The 22908-nt window shown below is 45.5% G+C and overlaps 1 protein-coding gene across 23 annotated transcripts in view; it reads left to right on the top strand.

Annotated features, from left to right (window-relative positions):
• The window catches only part of EIF4G3 (eukaryotic translation initiation factor 4 gamma 3), a 133910-nt gene extending 113211 nt beyond the window's left edge, over positions 1-20699 (top strand). For 22 of the 23 annotated variants that reach the window (XM_062593443.1, XM_062593442.1, XM_062593441.1 and 19 more), the window contains 14 exons: positions 219-351; positions 1806-1900; positions 2831-2924; positions 3739-3856; positions 4342-4565; positions 6398-6513; positions 7923-8095; positions 10387-10512; positions 11141-11222; positions 13005-13103; positions 14064-14210; positions 15759-15840; positions 17435-17581; positions 18371-20699. In XM_062593443.1, coding sequence (XP_062449427.1) covers positions 219-351; positions 1806-1900; positions 2831-2924; positions 3739-3856; positions 4342-4565; positions 6398-6513; positions 7923-8095; positions 10387-10512; positions 11141-11222; positions 13005-13103; positions 14064-14210; positions 15759-15840; positions 17435-17581; positions 18371-18552 — 1818 coding nt within the window. In that variant the 3' untranslated portion in view covers positions 18553-20699. Of the gene's footprint in view, positions 1-218; positions 352-1805; positions 1901-2830; positions 2925-3738; positions 3857-4341; positions 4566-6397; positions 6514-7922; positions 8096-10386; positions 10513-11140; positions 11223-11426; positions 11584-13004; positions 13104-14063; positions 14211-15758; positions 15841-17434; positions 17582-18370 lie in introns of those variants that run through there. The other variant, XM_062593456.1, reaches the window with a different exon arrangement.
• Positions 20700-22908: the final 2209 nt, after the last annotated feature.

The raw sequence follows: 22908 nt of genomic DNA, 5'->3' as shown, positions 1-22908 counted from the left end.
TCAACAACGGGACCCAGAATTCCCCCCATGTCCCTTGGGGAGCATGCTCACTAATACATTCAAAGGGTGAGGAGGTTACTGAGAAGGTATCATTCTCACAGTGTTCAAAATATCCCGTCTACAACAAAATAATGGAAAAAATATCCCATTTACAACAAGCTATTCCGTTTATTTTCCCCTGGAAATAGCACTGAGCTCATGCTTTTTTGCTTTCCTAGTGCAACTGGGTTTCGCGGCGAGCAGACCAGGGCCCGAAGACCATTGAGCAGATTCATAAAGAAGCCAAGATTGAAGAGCAGGAAGAACAGAGGAAGGTCCAACAACTCATGACCAAAGAGAAGAGGAGACCGGGTAAAGTAAAAGCTGAGCTGGCTGCTTATTTCACTGCTACACATCCAAGGGCCATAGTCAGAATCCCACCTAAAAGTAGAAGATCTGTGCTTTTTCCTACATGTAATGAGCAAGACAGATTTGGGGCCTGGTTATGGCTGGGGCTGGAAGTGGAACAGACTTGCTGTGGATTGGCTTTGGGGGCAAATCCCTTGGTAAAAATAAACATCCCAGGCTAATAGCGCTGAAGTTTTATTCGTGCAAACTATATTCCGTTTTGTGAAGGCTGCCAGAAACCTATTACTAGAAGTTGCTATGTAGGAGTCAGATTTGCCATTCATTCTTGCACAGGATAACGTCTTATTTCACGAGCAACAATGTGGTCTTTAAAGTTGTGAGATGTTAACTCGACGTGGAAAAGAGCATCTTCACATTGCCTTAAATTGTTAACAGCCATTGAAAATAACACTACCTGAAGAGGAAGTTGGAGCGGTCGGTGCTTTTCAAAGGCATTGGGCCAAAATGTGCAAGTCTTTTTTTTGTTTCCGAAACATCATATTCCCGTATACTAGCCCTAAATCCTGCCCCTTGTTTCGTCTGGCCTCAGCAGTTTCAGTAAGGCAGCAAGGTACCAGTCTGCAGTGGAAATGATCAGACGGTTTTCTTCCCTTCCAGAAAGGCTGGAATTAATTTTGTCAAAATACAGACATTAAAATACCCATTGCAGTATAAATAGGACAATAAGGTAGAAGTAAAATGGCCGTTAAGAGCAGAAGTGCAGAAGGAGCTTTACAGAGAGGATTTGAGGGATAAAGGTAAGTAAACAGGGTTAGCAGGCAGGGAAAGCAAGGGCTGTGGGACAGAGCCAAGCATGGAAAAAGTAATCTTCAGATCCTTTAACACTAAAGGTTATTAAATGAAAGTGCTGCGGGAAAAAAGGTGTAAAGACAACACACATTTGTTTTGTTTTAATTCTCCGACAATTGGTATCGTAAGAAGGAGAGGAGGTCTAGACTGCCTGAATGAATCTACACCGAGACTAGCCTAACGCTGCGGACATCTGTGCGACAAGCGCACCGTTTGGTTAGCAGAAAGACGTTTCTTCTCCGTTTGTGAGCCTCTGATAAGGCACAGTATGTGCAGCCTTATCAAAATCCCAAGAACACGGTCGGAGCAATCATTCCTTAAGCAGGAAGCAACGCTACAAAAATCTACCCTTGGAAATACTGTTGCTTGTATCAAGGCTATGTTAGGATAATAAAGTCAGGCAAAGTAGCTGTATCATCTCAGTGCAAAGAAATACTCCGAGAGACGTGCCTGATGATTTTGGCGCAGAATTGCACGGAGGCTTAGCAAGCTGCACCGTCTTCTGTACCTCTTCGCGTTGAACTGAGAGGTGGTTGCATGCAGTCTCCTTGGGTGTGGTGCAGCCAGCAGGTAAGGAGCTAAAGGAAACTGCCTCTGTCTTCTGGTAGGTGTCCAGCGTGTCGATGAAGGCGGTTGGAACACTGTGCAGGGGGCGAAAAACAGCAGAGTGCTGGACCCCACCAAATTCCTTAAAATCACCAAGGTATGTACCAGCGCGGAGCTCCTTCAGAGCTACAAAAGTGCCCAGACATCACCGTATTACATCTTTCTATCTAGGAAAGCCTGTTGGGGAACTTGCAGGTCAAAAGTTACTTGGGGCAATGTTTTGGTATTTTAAATCCTGAAAATTTGTAGTGTATGTAAGTAAACCGCAGAAAAAAACGCTTTCATCTTCTAAATGTTCCTATTTTATTTGTTTCAAGGAAAAGCAGTATGCAACACGCTTTCTAAGATTCATAAAGGTGCTTTTAGTGACCTGCAAGTTCTCCAATTTGGAAAAATGCATTTTTTAAGTAATGAAAAGAGAATGCAAATTCGGATACCGTCGTCTTAGTAGAATGAGGATGCCACATTCAAACTTTTATAAAAAAAAAAAAAAGTTCCTAACGTATCAGATAGCAATACTCCAAGCTTGGAAGCATAATAAGAGCAGTGCCAACTTGTACGGTGTTTTGGGACCACAATCCAGAAGTTCAGTCCAGGTTTTTGCTTCTCATTTTGCAACCTGCTGTCATTTCCACCCTCTGAATTCTCTCTGTTGTTGTGCAAATTCCCACCAAAGCCTTTACTGGTAGGTTGGGTGGACAGCAGAACTAGTTTATTCCTTGCAAACAAACTGAGCATCTTTCAAGTACTGATACACCATGTTTTTTCCTCTACTGAGCTCTACTGCTTGTAATAGAAAGAAGCTCCCAGTCATGGTGAACGTCTCATTTCACTTTGGAAAAGGCTATTTCTGATGCAGTTGGATGCGTCCTCTGTTTTTGGCTGGAGTTCAGTCTTTCAGGAATGTGTTAAAAATGCATTTTTGGATTCCCAAAGCAGGTGCCCTGGGATTGTTGCAAGAAAATACCTGATTTATAAAATAATGTAAATTTTTCCCTTTGATTGTATGTATTGATGTGTTTTACAGCCCACAATAGATGAGAAGATTCAGCTTGTGCCTAAAGCCCAGTTGGGCAGCTGGGGAAAGGGCAGCAGTGGTGGTGCAAAGGCGAGCGAGATGGGTAAGTCAGGACAGGTGCTCACCCTCAACCTTGCTACCTGCTCTTCTTGCCAAGATTTGGATTTGAGAGGGAGCGCTCAGCGCTCACGAGCGAATTCCGTAAATCGCAGTGAGCCATAACAGTAACGCAGCAGCGAGGCCTTGGTAAGATCTGAGGTGCGATCAACTGTGCACTTGGTTTAAAAGAAGAAGGTTCCTACCCCATTATGGTAGGAACCTCTTACAGGCTTTCCTTGCTGTGGCTTCAAAGCAGAAAATGGCAAAAAGCACTGAGCCACCTGGCTTAGCACCCGCGCTCTGTGCCGCTCCTTGGAAAACACCAGCATCCCTTAATGTTTCACCCTGGGAGAACAACTTCTGTTGTTCCTGTTTTGCTTTTTGGGAGGCTGGTTAAGCAATTCAGATAGAAAAGGCTCCCCCACTGTTAATGAGCTCTCAGCAGCTCATGTCCCCTTCTGCGGCTCGCCGGGAGGGGGAACAGGGGCCAGGCAGGGTGAGAAGGTGGGGAATACTCCTGTGGGGTCCCAAGAGAGTTTTGCATCCTGGCAGAAACAACAGATGAAGTTTAACCATAAACCAGCCCCAAAAGAAAACCGGTGTATGTGTTGAACACTGGTGTCACCAACAAAACCGGTGCGTCGGGGGGATGGCTGTATATCACGAGCAGCGATAAAATGGGGCAGGATCAGCCCTTCCCCTTCGCTTCCCTCCCCATCGCTCTGAAAACGGCCGCTATCGTTTAAATGGTCTTGTGATGCCTTATTGTCACTGACCTTCTTGTCCCTCTTCCCTGTGTTGTCTTTGCAACCTCCCAGACTCCTTACGACCAAGTGCCACTAGCCTGAACAGATTTTCTGCGCTGCAGCCTCCAGTCTCATCCGTATCTGCCTCATCTGCATCCTCAGAGTTAGATTCTCGCAGGGCCTTAACTAGGTAAGTTCAGTCCGCTGCTGTGTCCAAACCTGCCCGTACTTCCCCGTGGCATGATGTGCACGTGGGGCTGTGCCGGGCTCACACGCTCCCTGGGTGTTCGGCAGGACAGCCATTCTAGCTTGTAGCATGAAACGTGTATTAACCCTTAATAATTGATTAACCCTTGGCACGGTTTATAAAGCTGCACTCACCTGCTGCCATATTGTTTTGTCAGTTCTGTCCCTCTGAAGTTTTCCCCAATCTTCTCCCCTCCTATTTCACCTAAAACTCAGACTTCTCTGAAGATTATTCCATTTTGCTATCGTCTATCTTAATTGACACGTTAGCAGGAGAGATGGTTGTCACCTGTTGCAGGTAGCCTTCACTCTTTACAGTTTCGTAGTAGAGGTGTGCCCCTTACGTTGTAAAATTCACCTTTCCACATTTAAAATAGCAGAGTTTCCTTGTGCCCTAACCTTTTAAGTGAATTTGTTTTTGTCCCCTAGTCGCGGGAGCACGGGCAGGGAGAAGAACGACAAACCTCTCCCGCCTTCAGTCACCCGTCCAAACACCTTCCTTCGGGGCAGCAGCAGTAAAGAGCTGCTGCTCGACAATCAGGCGCAAGAGGAGCAGCGGAGAGAGATGCTAGAGACGGTGAAGCAGTTAACGGGTGGCATGGAGATGGACAGAAACAGCTCAGAGGCAGACAGGAACAAAGCCAAGGAATCTGGTAAGCGACCCTCCTGCGAGGGCTGGAGCACGCTCAGGGCGTCTTGCTGAACGCATGAAGCTGCTTACAGGAGAATTTATCAGTAAAAATGGCAGATTTCCCTGCAGCCATGTGAATGTTCGGCCTACAGTGACACAGCGTCGAGCTTTGTTCACCAAAATCTATGTCCTAAAGGTTTGTAACACAGCTGATTTAGAAGCTTCTTAGCACCATCTTCTCTCACCAACTTCTTCTTAGATTTCTTCAGGGATGAAAGGCAGAAGGTACCCGCAAAATACCAGTCCACATCATTCTTTCCTCCTAGTGTCCTGTCACAGCTGGTTTTTGGGGTAGACATCTCTGAAATCAGTCTTAGGGAGCATCCTCTCAGATAATCTCATGTATCTAAAACCTGTCTCCTGGGATAAGTCACAAAGATGTGAAGAATTTCAGGAAATAGAATGTCACATGCTTGGAGAGGCCTTTAACAGATCTTCCTGGTTATTTTGGGAGGATTTGGTTTTGTCTGCATTGCCTTAGTGAATCACCAACCCTTTGCAGAAAAGGGCACAACTAAAGGATAAAAACAGGCCTGGATCCAGCTTTCTCAGTCGCTGTGTCTCCGGGATGTCGCCTTCTCAGCAGGCCAGAGCAGATGAGGCAATTGTTTGAATGGTCCCAAGGCACAAAAGTGGAGCTGAGCGTTTTGGGTGCAGTGCCACTTGGGTTTGCCTGGAGCCGTGTTTCCTCCAAGCTGCCGCGTGTCACGGATCCTAGTTACCTCAGGATTTATATACGCCACATCCACAAGGCTAAAATCTGCGGTGAGTCCTGCTGGACCGTGTAGTCGGTGCAAGGTGCTTCTTACGTGCTTATCACCGTGATGCTGAAGCACCAGCGTTCCTTGCCCAGTAAGGCAACATCTCTGCTCTTTTACCATTTTCCAGGGCCGTAGTCATGACTGGGGTCTGGGGCAGACCGTGCACATTACTTTGGCAACAGCACACTGCTAAAAGACCTCGTTCCCGGCAGGTTTCAGCGCAGCAATGGTGCTAGCACCCACTGGGGTGGGTTGTCACCTTCTCAGTGCTGCAGCTCCCAGTTTATGCTCCTGCCAGCTGCTCAGCTGATTCATTAGCATTAAAGTATTGAGGGCGTTGAAGGTGGCCTTTCCGGTGGACAGAGCCTTTGCAGTAAGCGCAGTATTTGGCTCTGTCTCTGGCAAGCATCTAAAACTCAAACTGCTGCTGCGATCAAAACAGTAAGGAACGAGTCTTGACTCCCACAACACAGCTCGTCTTGTTGTCTTGGTGGTCTGCACTGGGAGGAAAGTTTTTAAAGGGCTTCTCGGGGACTGGGTCTTCGGGGTTTCCTCTCTGCTGAAGAGGTGGGAATGTGATTAGGAGATTGCTTTGCGTCTCTGCCCATCACAGTCAGCGTGCTAGAAATTCATAGCCTGCTGGCAGAGCTGTAGCTGTAGCCTGCTGTAGCAGCCTGAAGTTTAATTACTTAATGTTGATAGAGCGCTTTGAAAGTGTTAAATCCTGTGCTGCTGCTAAGTGTTTCAAAGGTTGAGTTACAGAAATACAGAGAAAGGAAATTTAACCAAGAAAAATTATCTGTAACTGATGATGAGACACGAAACACTCTACACTGGTTGTTTCAGTGTCCACCACTTTCAAATCAACATCCTTGCAGTTACCATAGCAAATCTTGCTTATTGACTGCTGCTGTCCAGCCAGCAGGAACGGCTTGGAGAGGAGGAACAGGTGACTTGTGTTTTCAGACCATCTTGTTGGAAATGGTGCTGATTTTCCTTTTCCAAATGTCTCTTCTCTCTGCGTGACTGCCAGCCAAGCCAGAAGCTCCCCCAGCTCCTGTACAAGACAAGCCTTCGCTATCAGAAGAGGAAATAGAGAGAAAATGCAAATCTATCATTGATGAGTTCTTGCATATTAATGATTTTAAGGTAAGCAAAATGAAAACCTTGCATAGTGGAAAGGTCTGCAGCCAAGGGTCATTGAGTGTGTTTTCTCTCCAGGAACAGAGTCTTTATAAGCACCCAGCTGTTCCAGACATAGTGGAAATGGTGCAGCCTGTTAAAATTTGGACAGCCGCAGCTCCAGGAGTGGTTTTAGGCAGTTGTCTCACATCTTGTTTTGTATCTCTGATACTAATAGGAAAAAATAGCCCATGTTGGGTGTTTTAAGTAGCAAGATGTATGTGTAGCTGTCATGAATCACTGAGCAGCTCCATAATAATAGCAATTTTGGAAGCAGGAAAGCAGGTGGAGTTTTCATTCAGTTATCAAAGCATGTGCTGTTCTGATCCAGAGGTAGATGAAGCAATACTAAGTATTGAACAAACTACACAATATTTTTAATAAACATTGAGAATTATTGAGCAGCTGTCATCACTTGCTAGTTGAAGGTTGCAATTTTGTTTCCCTTGTAAATGGATTTTTTGTGTGTCCAGGGAGTTTGCAAGAAATGTTACATTTGCTACAAAGGTGGTTGGTTTGTTCTTTTGCTGAAAAAAATTCTAAAGACCTGCCAAGTTTGAAATGACAGCGCCAGGGTGTTCCAATTTGGCACCCTAAAAGCAGAGTTACCGCTTGCACTTGAGAGGGCTTCCAGTTAAAATCAGAAAAAGAAAGAAGATTCTTAAGATGGATGGTTTGGGATTCACATCTAGTTACTAGGAGAAATTATTAAATCATGATATGGAGAAAAAATACAGTTTGATTCACAATATCTGGAGCTATGTTGTCTAGCAGACCTTAGCAGGAGGAGCTGCTGGGCTAGATTAGCTGGTTCAGAAAGGAGCCTCCAGTCCATTTCCTTTTTGAGATAGACTTCAAAGTCTAACTTCTGGGCACCAGGGTCTGGCAGAAAAGCTCTGACCTGAGCGCGCAGTCTGGGTCTGCTGAGCTCATGACCTGTGGAAAAAGGCCATTTAGGACCTCTGGAAATTCATCTGTGGCTTCCAGTTCTTGTTGGCTGAAGGCATGACCTAAGAAGAAGAGCCAGTCTGTTTAGTCAGGAGGCCCACTGAGATCCGCTGGGTTAAACCTAGAGGATCAGCTGAAGATCTTCACTGACAACAGTGGAGATCTTTGAAGTATGACATTGAATACTGCTTTGAAAGCCTTTATTTGCTTACACTACAAAATGCATGTGCCAGAAAATAGATGCTTTATAAAGAGGAAATATTGCTCCAGATGTCACCCATGTATTTTCAGCTTCTTTATATGGTATGTTTTTGTAACATAGCAATTATTAGGCCTGACTGGACCAGTAATGAATCTAACCTGATAGCCTCTTTTTGACTTGGCTTGATACTCTACAAAATAAATGATCCTCTGTGTTGTTTGAGCAGGAAGCGATGCAGTGCGTGGAGGAGCTGAATGCCCAGAATCTGCTGCCTGTTTTTGTACGAGTAGGAGTGGAGTCGACGCTCGAGAGGAGTCAGATCACCAGGGATCACATGGGCCAGTTATTGTATCAGTTGGTGCAGTCAGGAAAGCTGAGCAAGCAGGATTTCTTCAAGGGGTTTGTATTCGGCACATCCACACAGATACTTTTGTTGAGCGTTCATTGCAAATGCTGCGTGTTGCGCTGGCCAGTAATCATTTCCCACGTTTATCTGATAGCAGCAATATCCTGAGCTCTCCAGGCATCCTTTGTGAAAAAGCATTTCCATTTACCTATAAGTAATACAATATTTTAATAGACTTTTAAATATTTCAAATGCTTTAATGAATGCAAATACTTCAGTATTTATAGAAGCATTTATTTGTAAGTAAATCTCTAGGTATATATTCAAATGCTCGTGTTTATATTTTTTGATTTGTGATGAATTTGTCAGTGTTTGCCTTTTGGCAAATCACTCAATGTGATTAGGACAGAGAAGGAAGAAGATAAAATATCTGAGTGGCATTAATGCCTTGAAGCCCAATAGACTCTGAAATCCTGGGCAGCCGCAAAACCGCAGCCAGTCTCCTTGCGGTAAAACAGGCTTCATCCGTTTGATGCCCTTTCTCAGGACAGCTCACCTCTGAAGTGCGGCCGCGACCTCGGGCGGCTGTGCCAGACGCGGGTACCAGGCAGGTCACACCTTCCTCGGAGAAGTGAATTTCAATCACCTGCTCATTTTGGCTCTTACAGTCACTGCCTCTGGATTTGAACTGGTGTCCAGGTGTAAAAGCAGTTCTGGTCTCCTGCGCCCCTTGGTCCTTGCTGGAGCTTAGACTAGGATGATTGAAACAGAAATTGCTATGAAAAGCAGCCAGAGAACCCTGGCAGATGAAATAATGCTTCCAGATAATGAGTTTCAAGGCATTTAGCCTGACTTGCTGCTTTTATTTGAATCGTGTCTTGTGCTGGCACCGCTGACCACTCTGCTGGTGAACTCCCTGCAGCCATGACCGGCAGGGATTTTTGGGATGAAAAATCCAGCAGCTCGCAGGAAAAGATGAGGCAGCCTGAGATTGAAACTGCAGGGAGCAGCAGTAAAAAATACATCCGCAGGGAGCGTACTTGTCTATATTCATGCAGTCGCTGATGGTCAAAATGACTCGCACTAAGTGATACATTTCCATAATGGATCTTGATTAAAGCCGTTGCTGCGTTTCCCGGGGTGTGGGTAAGTGGTCATGCTGCCAGATTGGTGGGATCTTGATGAAATACTGGGACTTGTGGTCCAAATGTGGCGTAAACAAAGCAAAGCTGCTCATGAAGATGAGAAGAGGGCAGGTGTCCTTCATACTGTTCAGCGGGTGCAGAAGAAGGCTACAAACAACTGTACTTACTCAACACAAGACAAATTACCGTATAATTAGAGGTCGTAGTATGAGTATTGGTTGCAGCGCAGGTCTGGGGAGATACGCGACAGGAAACCAATTTCTGGCAGAAACGCCTGGACAAACCGAGGTCGAAGTAGTAGCAAAAGATGTAAAGAGCAAAGCAAATGAGACAGCCTCTGCTTAAAAGCTGTTTCTGATGCTAGTGCACAAGGGAAGAAATTAATTGCTAGTCATGTAAAATGGACCCCAGAATTTTCAAGGTTTTAAGGGAGAAACAAGTTGGTTTGAAAACTCTGGAGAGCCAGAAAACACGATCACCTTGTAGCAGGCACGGAATGCAGCGCCGCGTGTGAGGCTTTTATCAGGAACGAAGAGTTTTGAGCAACTGGGAACCTCACCTAGAGCTGGGGAGAGATGTTGTAATTCAGCTTACCCTGTTCTGTGTTCTGGATGTCTGCTGTCAGCACCTGTTTGAGCAAATGATTTGTGGATAAAGAACAAAACCACTTCCTGCTTTATTGAACTTTTCTTTGTGTAGTGTTTTAGATAGTTGATGATTCATGCAAGAATTAACTGAACGTTTTGCTGACTACCTTACATTTGGACTTCTGTTGTTATTTATCCCTCTTTTGTTAATGTTTGTACTTTTTTAAGGGGACTCCGTTTATTAGACCTTGTGTATTCATAGACAAAAGTGCCTTTTACAGCTTTTACTAGCTAGTGAACAACGCATTGCTGGGATGGAAGAATTATTAAATAAAGCTTTTCTGGATGGATCTTCTGCAGATTCCAGTTTGATGGAAGGAATGCCTTTTGATGTACTCTTTGTGGTATCTCTGCTGCCTAGAGATAGTAACTCCTGACAGTTTAAGCGCTGAAAGTATTAGATGGCAGCAATATTCATTGTTATTTTTGAGATGCTATTGCTCTCTTTTAAAACAAAGGATTTAATATGGTGCAGTTTTACTTTGCAGGAAAAGAATCTCAAATTGAACTGTATTTAATGCTTGAAATTTTTCCTTTTTTTTTCCCCCAAAGGTTTTCAGATACCTTGGAGATGGCAGATGATATGGCCATAGATATACCCCATATTTGGTTGTACCTAGCTGAGTTGGTGACCCCCATGTTAAAAGAAGGAGGAATCTCTATGAGAGAACTTATACAGTAAGGAACGTTGTTTTCTTCCAGCGACAGTCAAGCCTGAGCTGTCTGCCTAGCTGTGCTCTAGCATTTTCGCCGCGTGGGTCCCGTCAGTGGATAAAACGCAGATAGGATTAGAGACTTGGTTTGCGAGACTTGCTGCATGTTGCTGAGAGCTTCAGATATTTCAGTGGTGGGAAAGGCGCTCTCTGTACTGCAAGTCACCATCTCGTTCGGTGCAGGGGGTGGTGCTTTATCCATAGATCTGCTCCGGTCCCGTTTGCTTCAGCTGAACTGCAAAACGCCCCAGTGTTGTAGAGTCACGCAAGAGCACGCTAAGGCTCTGAGAATCTGTCTTAGATTTGAAGAGAGCAAGGTATCGTGCAGGAGTGTTTATGTTTCCGGGTGTAATAATTACCATCTGGATGTGGCCATGAACACGGGCACAAAAGGTCACCCACAAAAATGGAAACTGCTTCCAGGACCAGAGTTTCAGTATTGTTATATGTGTAATGGATATTTGGGGATTAAGTAGTTTAATTGCTACCCCTTGCCTTGCATTCCGACTCTGCAGCACTGTTCTGTGATGATTGACTGTCTTTGGGGACAATTCAAATTACAAGGAAAGATATCTCTTTTTCTTTTATTCTAGAGAATTTAGCAAACCTTTGCTTCCTGTGGGAAGAGCCGGGGTCTTGCTTGCTGAAATCTTGCACCTTCTATGCAAACAAATGGTAAGTGTCCAGGTGTACAGCTCATAGAGTACATGTTTATGCATGAAGCCTACATGCTCACATTTCCCACATGAAGGTATTTAGAGATGGGCCAGCCAATCCAGATAACCTAGGAAGCCTGCCTCTCCATGCCCAGTTTCAAACCAAGCCTTACAAGGTTCCAAAAAGTTAACTTTTCTTTCTCATCGCTTTTCCCTTTTGCAGGTACCTTTGCACTTGGCTTCTTCCAGAAGCTAGAGTGCTGAAATACTGCAAGAGGGACATTCTCAAGGTATTTCTGGGCTGACCAGAAGCAGCAAGTACTGGAAATCTTGCGAGAGCTGTTCTTGCAGACCGGAGAGGTTCTGAGAGTTCGGATAAGCTTCAGATGGCCTCTCAGACTTCTGGGTGCTTATCCAAACTAAACCTGCCAACTCTGATTCACCCGTCACTAGGGGTAGTGACACCTTTTCACCTTGTAACTTCTAGAGCTCTCTTACACGTTTCACAGTCGTGTGTCCAGACAGTTTGGTGGTTTCCCTACAACTTTGTCTCCATTTTTGTGTTTGGTTTTTTTTTTCCCTCAATCCAGTTAAATAGTACACTTTGGATAGTGTCTATTTTAAGCCCTGTAAAATCCCTTCACTTTCCTGTTTTTAAAGCATGCATTCAAATAAGGTTGATTGTTCCAGGAGTGTTTCAGTCTAGCAGTGTGGATAGTGGCTTTTTATTTATTTATTTTAGTCTTATGCTTGTTTGGACAGTTGATTTACATTTTCCCCCCTCTGTTCTCTGAAAGAAAAGCTGCTGTGCTCTGTGGGTTGAAGCACAGGCTTGGGTTTCTGTTTCTGCCACAGCTTTCTAATGCGATCTTGTCTAGACTGACATACTTGGACTTGGGTATTTTGAGTTAGGCATTTCCATCTGGTATCACATAATTCAGATTCTGGTGAATTGTGGCAGGGACTTGGCATAATTACCTCTTTACTAATCTGTATATTAAAATTCAAAATATCAGGCTGCTTTTATGACAGTGTTTAGCTTTGGCTGCACAATGACCCCCGCTCCTTGTGTAGGTGCTATGAAGTAAATGTTTTTGCAGAGCATTTGGGTGAGAATAACTGGTTGTCAATAGCATTTTTATTCTTGTCAGAATTGCATACGTGCCGTTTTAAATGGGATACTAAAAGGTCAGTGTGACATTAGAAGATGCAAAAGGTTGTACTGTATGTGTATTGTCAAGGTTTGCAATAAATTCTAGGAACTGAAGAATGAACTAGGTATTATGTAGCTGCATTTGAGGCTTGATGTCTGCACAGAAAACAGCCATGTAAATAATGATTTTCTACTGGGGGATAATTTACTGGTGTCTTAATGTCAAAGCATGGAAGAATGAGTCATGGAGTAAGTTAATGGCAGAGTCAGGAGAAGAATCTAAGTCATCTAACTGCCAGCTCTGTGTCACAGCCATGAGACACTGTGCCTTGCTCAGATATACCCACTTTCCATAGGTAATCTCTGGCTGAAGTTGTTGCAAACCCTGTGTATCACGTTACACCTTGTTTTATTATGCATCACCATGGTGTTTGACCACTTTACAAGATACTTATACTTGTGGCAGGATTGCATATATGATTTCTTTTGCACGGGTTCTCCAGACATGATCACTTTATTGCTAGGCATCTTGTTTGGTGGCTGAACAGTTCTTTATCTCTCCTGACACAGCTGCACCATTCCAGCTTGTGTGAGTTCCCCTGGATTTCTGTCAAGCCTTTTGAAACGAGCAAACTGTTTGTATTTTAGAGCCATAAGAAAGTGGGAGCCTTATGGAGGGAGACTGGCCTCAGTTGGAAGGACTACTTACCTGAAGGGGAGGATGTACATACCTTTCTCACGGAACAAGTGAGTTGAGAGCGAGCGTCCGCTTTGTGGTTTTGGTCTGCTAATTTTTGGTTCCCGGTCCTGTCTGTCGGTCTTCTTCCCTCCCACCCTTATGTGTTGTTGGCATGGGACTTGGGAAAGAAGCGTCTCCGTCATCAAGTTGAGGTTAGATTATTTTCAGCACACCCTTTCTGAAACGCTGGGACGGCTGGGCCTGTCCTCCATGATCCCAGGCACACGTTTCCCATCAGCTGGCTTCTGCTAGTAGATGTATTCCCCCAAAAGGGCAGAATGAAGTCAAGAATGAATTTTGCAGGTAATCAGGAAGCAGAACAGACTGTCTGTAGGTGGACTGCAATAAATGATAGCAAGTATTTCCTCTTCTCACCTTCCATTTTATCATCCCAGAGGGTTTAACAATGGAGAGGAGCCAGGCCATAGTAGGAGACCGATGGAGGGCACCTTGCAGCGCTTGCCAGGGTGCTCAAAATGAAGGTGCTGGAGGCCTTCCGTAGGAGCCCCAAGTGTGTACCAGGTCCCTGTTCTGGTACTTACAAAGTACTGTGCTACAGGAAATTAAATGTATTACCAAGACTTGTCGACCGGTGAAAGGACCGTAGATCCTCTGTTGCATTTTGCAAGAATTGGGGTGTTAGCCTCAATTTTTTTGAGCAAATGCCAACTCTGGAAATTGCATTGCAGCTCCCCATAGTTACAGCTGAGCAACGCATTGTACACGCTTATATTGTGCAGGGCTGGAGTTTGTTTAAGGAGGTGGTAGTTTCTTTGCTGGACGATGTAATTCCTGTATGTTTGTAAAACGTTTTATAATCTTTGGAACAGAAGGAAGTATGTAAATTGTTATAATGATAACTTAGCATTGGAAAGTTGCGGAAAGCAGAACAAACTGTAGCTTGCTGTCTTGATTAAGCGTAGGAAAGTTTGTTTAACTGATTCTCCTCATTGCTTCTAATGTTGCAGAAGTTGGACTTCACGGAGTCCGAGTGTTCCGGTTCCTCAGAAGCACTTTCAGAGAAAGAACTCTCTGCAGAAGAGCTGAACAAACAGCTAGAGAAACTCATTGTTGAGGACAAGGCGAACGATGAACAAATCTTTGACTGGGTAGAGGTACAAAGACCGTTTTCACTCTCCCTGCACACAGTTTGTTAACCGCTTTTATAAACACGTTCTCGTCTCAAGGAGCATCTCTGCAGTCTGTCAGGTCTTTCCGTTCCTTTCATGCAGTGCCAGGCCCAAGGTATTCTTGTCTGTTGGGGAAAACAGCCGGGAGCCAACTATAATCTCTAGTCGCTGGCATGCAGCAGCTTCCTTATTGCCGCGTTAGCTCCGCAGAGGTGAGACGTTATCAGACTTCTGTGGCCGCTGCCTGTACGTTTCTGGTTGAGACACGAATCACCTTCGGGGCGGGCTGTCTCACATCCCGTGTTTCACAAGAAGGCATCGCGCTTCTGTGGTGCATCAACGCTGTTCTAAGGAAGTTGTGGTATAACAAGAAAGGGCAGAGCTAGGCACGGTTGGAACTGAGAAATGAATACAACATGTTGACTTTTTTTTTCCCCTGCCATCAACACTTTCAAAGAATTAAAATCTATATATAATTACTCAATTATTTCAAATTAACATTCAGAAAGAAGTTTTACCAGTGTTACCTTACTACTGATTAATTGTCTATTTAGATACTGTACTTTTCACTTCGAAAGGCTGCTTCTGGTTGCCAGCTGTGTTATAGATCATGTTGCTACACTCTTTCTTGCCTAGTGTTCCCTTCCCTACTGTTCTTATCTCTAGATAAGGGGAAAAAAGCGTCTCATTGTTTTCTGTGACAAGACCTATGCAAACTCCCCCGCACCCAACTGCATGCTCTGCCATGTTTTAAAAATGTCCCTCGTCTGGACTGCCACTGAGAGCGTGTGTACCTTTCCCAGAGTGTTGGACCAGGCAGTGTAAAGGAAAGAAGAAAAAAAAACAAAAACAACAGCAACAAAAAACACTGATTTTTTTTTTTTGCCAAGTAACTCCAACTGCATCTTGCAAGGCAGATTTTAAATCTTGCTTCTAACATGGTATTCAATCCTGAGCATTTATATCTCTGCTTGCAGCTAAACCTTGGCGAGCTTCATTTCAGCTATTTCTGTCGCTGGAGCAATGTGCTAGAAATGTCCTTTTTCTATTGCTGTGAGGATAGCAGAGTGCAAGCAGTACTGAAAATCTAGGGACACCCACAGGCTCTCTTTGTAGGCTTGGATGTGTTATGTAGCCATTCCCTGAAGTTCCTCTCTCTACAAAGCACGTCTCCTACCAAGGAGGATTCTGTAAAATGTGTTGGAAAAAGTGTAAAACGCTTAGAAAATGTAAAAGGCGCTGCAAAAGCCAAGCATCATTGTTTCAATTGGTTTCTTTAGCTGACAGGCTAATAGGTGGGAGTAGTTAAATAGGTTGTCCCAATCGGAAGAGACCTGTTGTTGCATGTTGATGTACCTGAACTATTTTCAAGAAGGGAATGGGGAAGCTGGATTTTTGCAAAGTGAACTGGTTTCCTACTGCAGCAGCTTTTGCTGAATTTACTCTTCCTGCCAAATTCAGCAGTGGATTTTGGAAACAGTTGCTCTTATGTGCTGGAGTGTTTTTAACTGGCCCATTTACTCTTGATTTCAGGCTAATCTAGATGAAAGCCAGATGAGTTCACCTACATTCCTTAGAGCTTTAATGACAGCAGTTTGCAAAGCAGCTATTATAGGTGAGTAACTTCCAATGCAAGTACTGAACAAACCAATCAAACGTGCCAAGAATTATTTTACATTTTTAGGTTTGTATCGGTTTTTCCTTTCCTCTCAGGCTGCTTTTTAACACACCCCTAAGATTTCTGCAATGTATTGCCTAGTGCCTGAGAGCGAAGTGTTCGCTCCACCTGTGACAGCTGGGCACTTGGATGTGATGGTATTCTCCACTCCTGGTCTGGCCCCTTCCCCTGAGTGTCCCAGTGACTTTGAGCAGACATTTCAGACGACTCTGAGCAATGCCAGATTGTTCATTGATCCTTTTACAGTGAAGGTGGAAATGCGCTAGACGTTATTAAAGATAATTAGCATTTCCACTCCCGTGGCAGCGAGGGCCCGTGGGTGCTCTGCCACCACAGATTGCCACATGTGAGTTGGAAGTGTGGGCTGCAGTAGAGAAGAAGCCAGCTTGCATCTCTGGCTTGTCGGTAGCTTTTATGTCCCGAGTGAGTGGCGTTTTTGGAAAGAGAGTTTATATGGATTAGCTGAAGGTACATCAAGCCATAATGTCCCAGGACTATGGCAGTCGGTTGGAACTGCAAGGGGAGGGTGGGTTCCTAAAAAAGAAGTGTGAGCATCAGACCCTCGGGGGGGAGGGGGAAAGTTGAATAAAGCACTGTTAGTCAATGGAAACATCTGGCCTGTTCACGTTGTTTCCTTTAACTTTACTGCTGGCATCTGGCAAGGCAAAGAAATTGTGCTTGTAAAGCACCCATTTCTACTCCTAGCTGTAAGAGTCACACTTGGTGGAGGGATTGGTCTGAATTTCATCTGGCCACTGCATGGATGTGAGGGGAAAGACACAACCCAATTCCTTTCTTCCTAGAAAACAGAATCTTTCGGATGCCACCTAGTGTTAATGGCTAAATGACACCGGATTTTATGACAAATGTGTAAGGGTTCCCTGATGTATCTCTGCTGGGGGTATATCGGTAACATCTTGATGTTTTACTTTTCTATCTTGCTTCTAATTGAGATTTTGTTCTTTGTTTTCTAAAAATCTCTTAGTCATGTTTTTAGCATGTTCTAATTAAAAGCTGCTGAATAATGAATTTCTCTATGTTGCTGCTGAAGGAAATGGACATCTAACACATATTTTAATATATTTCTGACTTCCTATGTCATGTGCAGTTTATGATTCTGTTTCTGCTGTAGTGTTTTTAGAAAAAGGCATACTTTTCTCAAAACCTCCTCTGCAGCTGAGATTTTTAGCTCGAGCCATTGTGTGCGCTTTGGGCATCCAGTTGTCTGTGGGAAAGCAATGCAAAATTTGCACTGCAAAGTATGGTGGTAGTTCTGCTGCTCGTGCAGCAGGCTGGCTAGGGGCCAGGTAGGGCCACCAGAGATACTGGTGGAGTTTGGGCAGTAAGAAGAATCAGGACTTCCAGAAGTAGCCACTGATCAGAGATACTCACTTCCTAATTTTTTCTTATCCTTTTTTCTCTCTGGACTAACCCACATCTGTGATTTCTATTTGAATAAGTAAAGGTGATAAAAGAACTGCCCCCGCTGCCATCTACCAAAGCTAACCCTGTTTTCTTCTCTTTTCTTCAGTGGATTCTTCTAGCTTCCGTGTGGACACTGCTGTTATCAAACAGAGAGTGCCGATCTTACTCAAGTATCTAGATTCAGACACAGAGAAGGAACTACAAGCACTTTATGCACTACAAGCATCAATAGTAAAACTTGATCAGCCTCCTAGTAAGTATTCTCTCTGCTCTGGGGATTTGAACCCTGACAACTTAACTGCTTCTGTGAAAGTAGAATCTAGTGATAAGAGTCTGGAAGAGGATGTGCTTTTCCTGACAGTGCAACTAACCTTTTACACTTATACATAGAAGATGAGAGAAAACAGCTTGCAGTAGTATCTGCTTATCCAGCTTTTGGCCTTTAGAGCAGTCCTGTTCCCCAGATGCTTGGCTGGAGGTGTGCTCTTCTCTTGGTTGCTCCTCTAAGCAGCTGTACAGAAGGAAAAACAAATCTCTGTGATGCCAAGAGAGGCACAGAAAATTCTGTCGAGGTTTACAGTTTCTAGACATGCAAGAGCACCACTCATTGCAATTGCATTGCAGTGCTGCACCATAGATGTGTGTGGCCTTGGAGGGAATAAAATGAGTTGGACAACTGATGAGTCTTGTCCCAGAAATGCTGTGGGAAAGTGTTTATGGAAAAGGGGTGGAGGGGTTGCCAAAGAAATGGGAATGCCCGGGGAGTCTGCAGATTGTATGTTGCCACAGCTGCTTTCTCAGCTTCCCCATTTCTACGCAGCATGTATTGTCAGACAGTGTCAGAGAGACCTGGGTTCCTTCTCAGCTGCACCTAACCAGCCAGGAGGCAGTAATTTAGTAACAGGCCTTGCTTTTACTTGTGTCTGCATCTCTTGCTTTAAAGGTCACGTTAATCCCCTTATCCGTAACTGTGCGTCTTTGTCCGCCGACTTAAACCACGCAGTACTTACAGATGTTCTCTCCCATTATTCCACTATTGCAGATTTGTTGCGGATGTTTTTTGATTGCCTGTATGATGAGGAGGTAATATCGGAGGATGCCTTCTACAAGTGGGAGAGCAGCAAGGACCCAGCGGAGCAGAATGGGAAAGGAGTAGCACTAAAATCTGTCACCGCGTTCTTCACATGGCTACGGGAGGCTGAAGAGGAGTCAGAGGATAATTAAAACTTAAAATACAGAAAAAAAAACAATTTAAGTATTTTTTTAAAAAGTTTCACGTCTTCGCCAATCACAGTGCAGCAAGGCCAATTCTCGCGCAGATCCCCCCCTTTCCCCACACATGCACGAGTGGGAGAGGTAAAAAAAATAGATAAACACAAAGGTGATCATGGAGGAAAAAAAGGTACTTGAAAAAAAAAAAAAGCAAACTTCAAACCTGAGGGCGGGAGCACTAAACCAAAATACATGTATTATTTATAGAAAATATTTTTGTTTTAATCTTTTTTTCTTTTCTTTTTAAACAAGGACTCATACTTACAAAAACACAAAGCGAAACAAATCTGTTTAGCAGAAAAAAAAAGTTGAAAACTTTTAATTTATTATTTTAAGGACTGCAAATGCCAGTGTAATTTTTAAATTTGCAGTTTCTGTAAACAAATTGTATAATAGAACAAAAGCAGAGAAATAAATTTCCCTCCCCTTCATACGCACCTCAGTTTTGTTTCAAAGCATGATAAGTAGACAAAACTTTCAAGGGGGTTAGGGTAAGCTAGATGAGGAAGAGATCAAATTTTTTTTTAATTATCATCAGATTTTTCTGCCTGCCTCTCAGCTTGCTTCAGAAATTTAAAAGAAAATAGTAATCAAAACGTACATAACCTTGGAACGGAAGGAAATGCATTTGAGAAAACTGCTGCGGACCAGAGTGCTCCGAAAATAACTCATTCAAAACAGTGCTACCCTGGGGAAAACAAAAAAGTACTAGTGATACTTTCAGAACCTTTAGAGCAACTTTAAGGCTTGTAAATACATAGAACAAATATTTAAAAAAAAAAAAAAAAAAAAAACGAAAAAAAGAAATTGACTCAATACTATTTCTTTTCACTTTCAAAATATAAAGAACAAAATAAAGACAAACATTGCAAGTTTAAAAGAAAGTAAAACGACTTCTCCTTTGACAGCTGCTGAATGTGTGCACCCTCTCTTGGGCGGTGCTGGCTTCCTTTCCATTGTGTAGATCCAAATTGTGTACATATAGTGTGTGTATGTATGTGTGTCTACCAAAAAGAGGGGTGAGAGCAATTGTAAAAAGGGGGTTGCTGCTTGGGAGACCTTTTCTGCAGAGAGAACTTAACCGGCCGAGGAGCAGCTGGCGGGGCTGCCGTACGACGCAGGTCCGCTGGGCTCCCCACGCGGCTGGGATTTGGCCTCCGGGGCGGCCGGTACCTGCTCCCAGCTGCGTTTTCCAGCCGCGGCGTCGCGTGACTCGGAGCAGCGGCGTTGTGCCGGTGACTTGTGAGGCCGCAGCCTTCCGAGCCTGATGACTGACCGACTGACCGCCTGTCTGCTGCCGCCGCTCGCCTTGCTGTGCTTAAGGAACCCAAAGACCCGTCAGGGTGAGAAAGCGACCTACAAGATTAGGCAGAAGAGGTGACACGAGCGCTGCGAGCGATTCGGTGCTGCTCCCGGCTCTGCCCAGCCCGTAGCGGTGGCCCAAGTCCGAGCCCGGCGCTGGCTTCTCCGGCGCAGATTAACCGTGGTGGTTTTGCAGTGCGGTGGGAGAGTGCGCATGTGCCCGGAGGGGACCCGGCTGTGCCCCGGTACCCCGCGGTCCTCCAAACTGAGCTGCTGCTGCGTGCTGCAAGTCTCTCGTGTGTCTTTCCTCGACAACCAAAGACGATCTGCTGGCTCTCGCTGTGAAGAAGCATCTACCATAATACAGTCTGCAGAGTTTGTGAAGCCCTAAAACGTAGTTTGTGAACTGTGGTCCGTGGACCGCAAGTAACCTGTGGAGCATCTGCTGGTGGTCTGCGCAGCGCTAGCTGCTCACACAATGCTGTCTCTTTCTTTCCAGCTGCTAAATCACTTCTTTTTTTAAAAAAAGAAAAAGGAAAAAAAGGAAAAAAAAAAGCTACAAATACATTAAATACTTTCCTAATCTTTCTTTTTCATGTAAACAATTGCTGTACTTGCATAAGGATGTTACTTGATCACCAAGGGGAAGGGAGGAGGGTGCCTGGTTGTGGCTGGAGGGGGAGACGTCCACGAGTTGCTTCCCCTGTTACCACGCGTTCCCTGCCGTGAAGCCGAGCTGGAGAATCCACGGCCTAAAACACTAGAGCATTGTTCGCGGGATTTTTTTTTTTTTTTTTTTAGTAACAATAAAACACTTTTCTCTGATGTTTTGTTAAAAAAAAAAATCACCCTTACTGTATGCATATGTATGTATGTGCTTGTCTGACACTCAGCTATTCCTCCTGCTCCGTTGCTTTCGCAGCCGCGGCGGCGGGCACTCTCGAGGTCTCTTTGCCAGCTGGGGGTTTTTAAAACGCGTGCAGAAGGTCCGAGTAAGAGCAGGTACGCAATGGTTTCCAGCGGCTGGAGGATGCAAGTCAGTAAAAGAGGCCGAAGGTTTGCTAAGCCGGCACACGCCCCTGATGAATTTCACTGCAGAGGATGGGCTGGCAGCGGGAACGTCGGAGCTCGGAGCCGCTCTGCAGGGCGCAGGGTAAGGCCTGTGATTTATTTTAACGATTGCCTGGGAATGCAAAGGAGGCACATGGTAGAGCCTTTGAACAGCCAAGGGAAGCAAAGTTTGTCAGCGGCAGGGAAATTGTTTGGGAAGCTCGAACCCTTTGACTGAAAGAGTTGGAAAAACACTGGCTGGAGGAAACAGGAGCGGTGAGCAGCGCCAGGGTGGAGGGGAGAGGAGAAGCTGCTCCCAGGGCTCCCCTCCTCGCTCCAGCTGTTAACTCCAGGCGGGCCGGGTGTCCCGGTGCCACCACCGACTGCACCGCAGAGGGCAGAAGCGGCAGGTCTGTGGGGCTGGGAGGAGGCCCCAGGGGTTGTCCCGAGGGGGACTGGAGCTCCGGAGCCCCCCGGGCTGCAGTACGGTGCCCCGGGTGCTTTCCGTTTTTAGACAACAGGAGACGCAGGGGCGGAAGGGATGGCTTAGCAGAAGGCGTCACGTCTGGAGCGTGTGGCTTTGCACCTGCGGCATCTCTGAACGTAATCCTGTACTCTGGCCGTAGCACCACCGGTCCGGGCTTGGCCCTCGCTCCTTTAGCCGATGCGTGGATCTGCATTGGATGCGCTCCCTGCCGCAAGGAGACCGAGCGGCAGGAGGGGCACGGGAAGAGGGATGCCGCTGCAGAGATGGCTTTTGTGCTCTTGGCAGTTTAATGGTAATTATTAAGCATGGAGGGTGCAGGACACGACTTTAGCAAAGCCTCGCGGAGCTGGCTCCGGACAGTGCAGGGCCAGCGCACCGCACTCAATCAAAAGAGAAGCTTTCTGCGGAAGTTGGCCAGGATTTGTGCTTCGGTCCAGGTCTGCCAGACTCGTAGGCTCCAGATTGCTCCTCAGCAGCTTGGGTTGGTGTTTGCAACCCCTTTTATCCTACACTAAGAACACACGATGCATGTTTAAGTCGGTAGCAACTGATGTTGGTATTTGCTTTGTTCCTGTGTCGTGTGGTGCTTTCGTCTCCAAGCCTGCAGACGACTTAATTTTTTGCGATAGAGGAAAATGGGGCCTCTAAAAAGTCCCTTAACTTGCTTGAGTGTCCTGAAAACATTTCAAACCGATTGCAGATGTCGGCATCTCGTTGCCAAAAGGGTGCCTGTGACTGTTCCCGCTACGTTTAGCTCCAGCGTGAGCTGTTTTTACAGAGGAGGGGGACTTTAAGCCGGTGGGATTGTCAGAAGCATTCGCCGCAGAGCAGAACAGCCATTACAGCCATGCCCCTGGCGCTGGTCACTTGTGTTTGGTTCGTTTCACAGACGTAAATGGGTTCAACTTTGCGGGCGCTAAGCTCAAAATCAGACCACCATCCTCGCGAACCCTCCCATGCTCTTGCACCCATCTTATATTTCTTAAAGCACAAGCAGTGAGCTCAGACTTTTGCTCTTCCGAAGATGTTGGCCTTGTGCTGCTCCCTGATGCTAGGCCACCTAAGCAGCATCTCCGACCAAACAGCGTCAGCAGGAGCGTGAACACATTGCACGTCGCTTTCTTTTAATAAGGTGCTAAGCCAGGGGCTTGTGCAAGAGCCCGTGCCCCGGTATGGACTCGGAGCAGCAGTTTGATGTGGCTTCTGGGCCACACTCAAGCTGGATTGACTGCAGGATGGAGCCGGGGACTCACAGGCCTGAGGCCAGGCGGCTCCTGCTTCGCTGCCCGTGTCCCAGCCCAGCTCTGCGGACAGATTAGCTGCAAGGAGCAGCTGCAGGAAAGCAGTGGCTATGGGCAAGTGACCGCAGCAAGCGGCTGATCAGCCCACTCAGCTGCCAGAGGCGTGAGTAAATCCCTGCAGATATCTGAGGCAACGCACTGGAATGGTTCTTCCCCTTTCCTTGTATT

Source organism: Rhea pennata, chromosome 22 (genome assembly GCF_028389875.1).
Source record: "Rhea pennata isolate bPtePen1 chromosome 22, bPtePen1.pri, whole genome shotgun sequence".
NCBI lineage: Eukaryota > Metazoa > Chordata > Aves > Rheiformes > Rheidae > Rhea > Rhea pennata.
The sequence above is the reverse complement of the archived record's forward strand: the minus strand, read 5'-3'. Positions and strand labels throughout refer to the sequence as shown.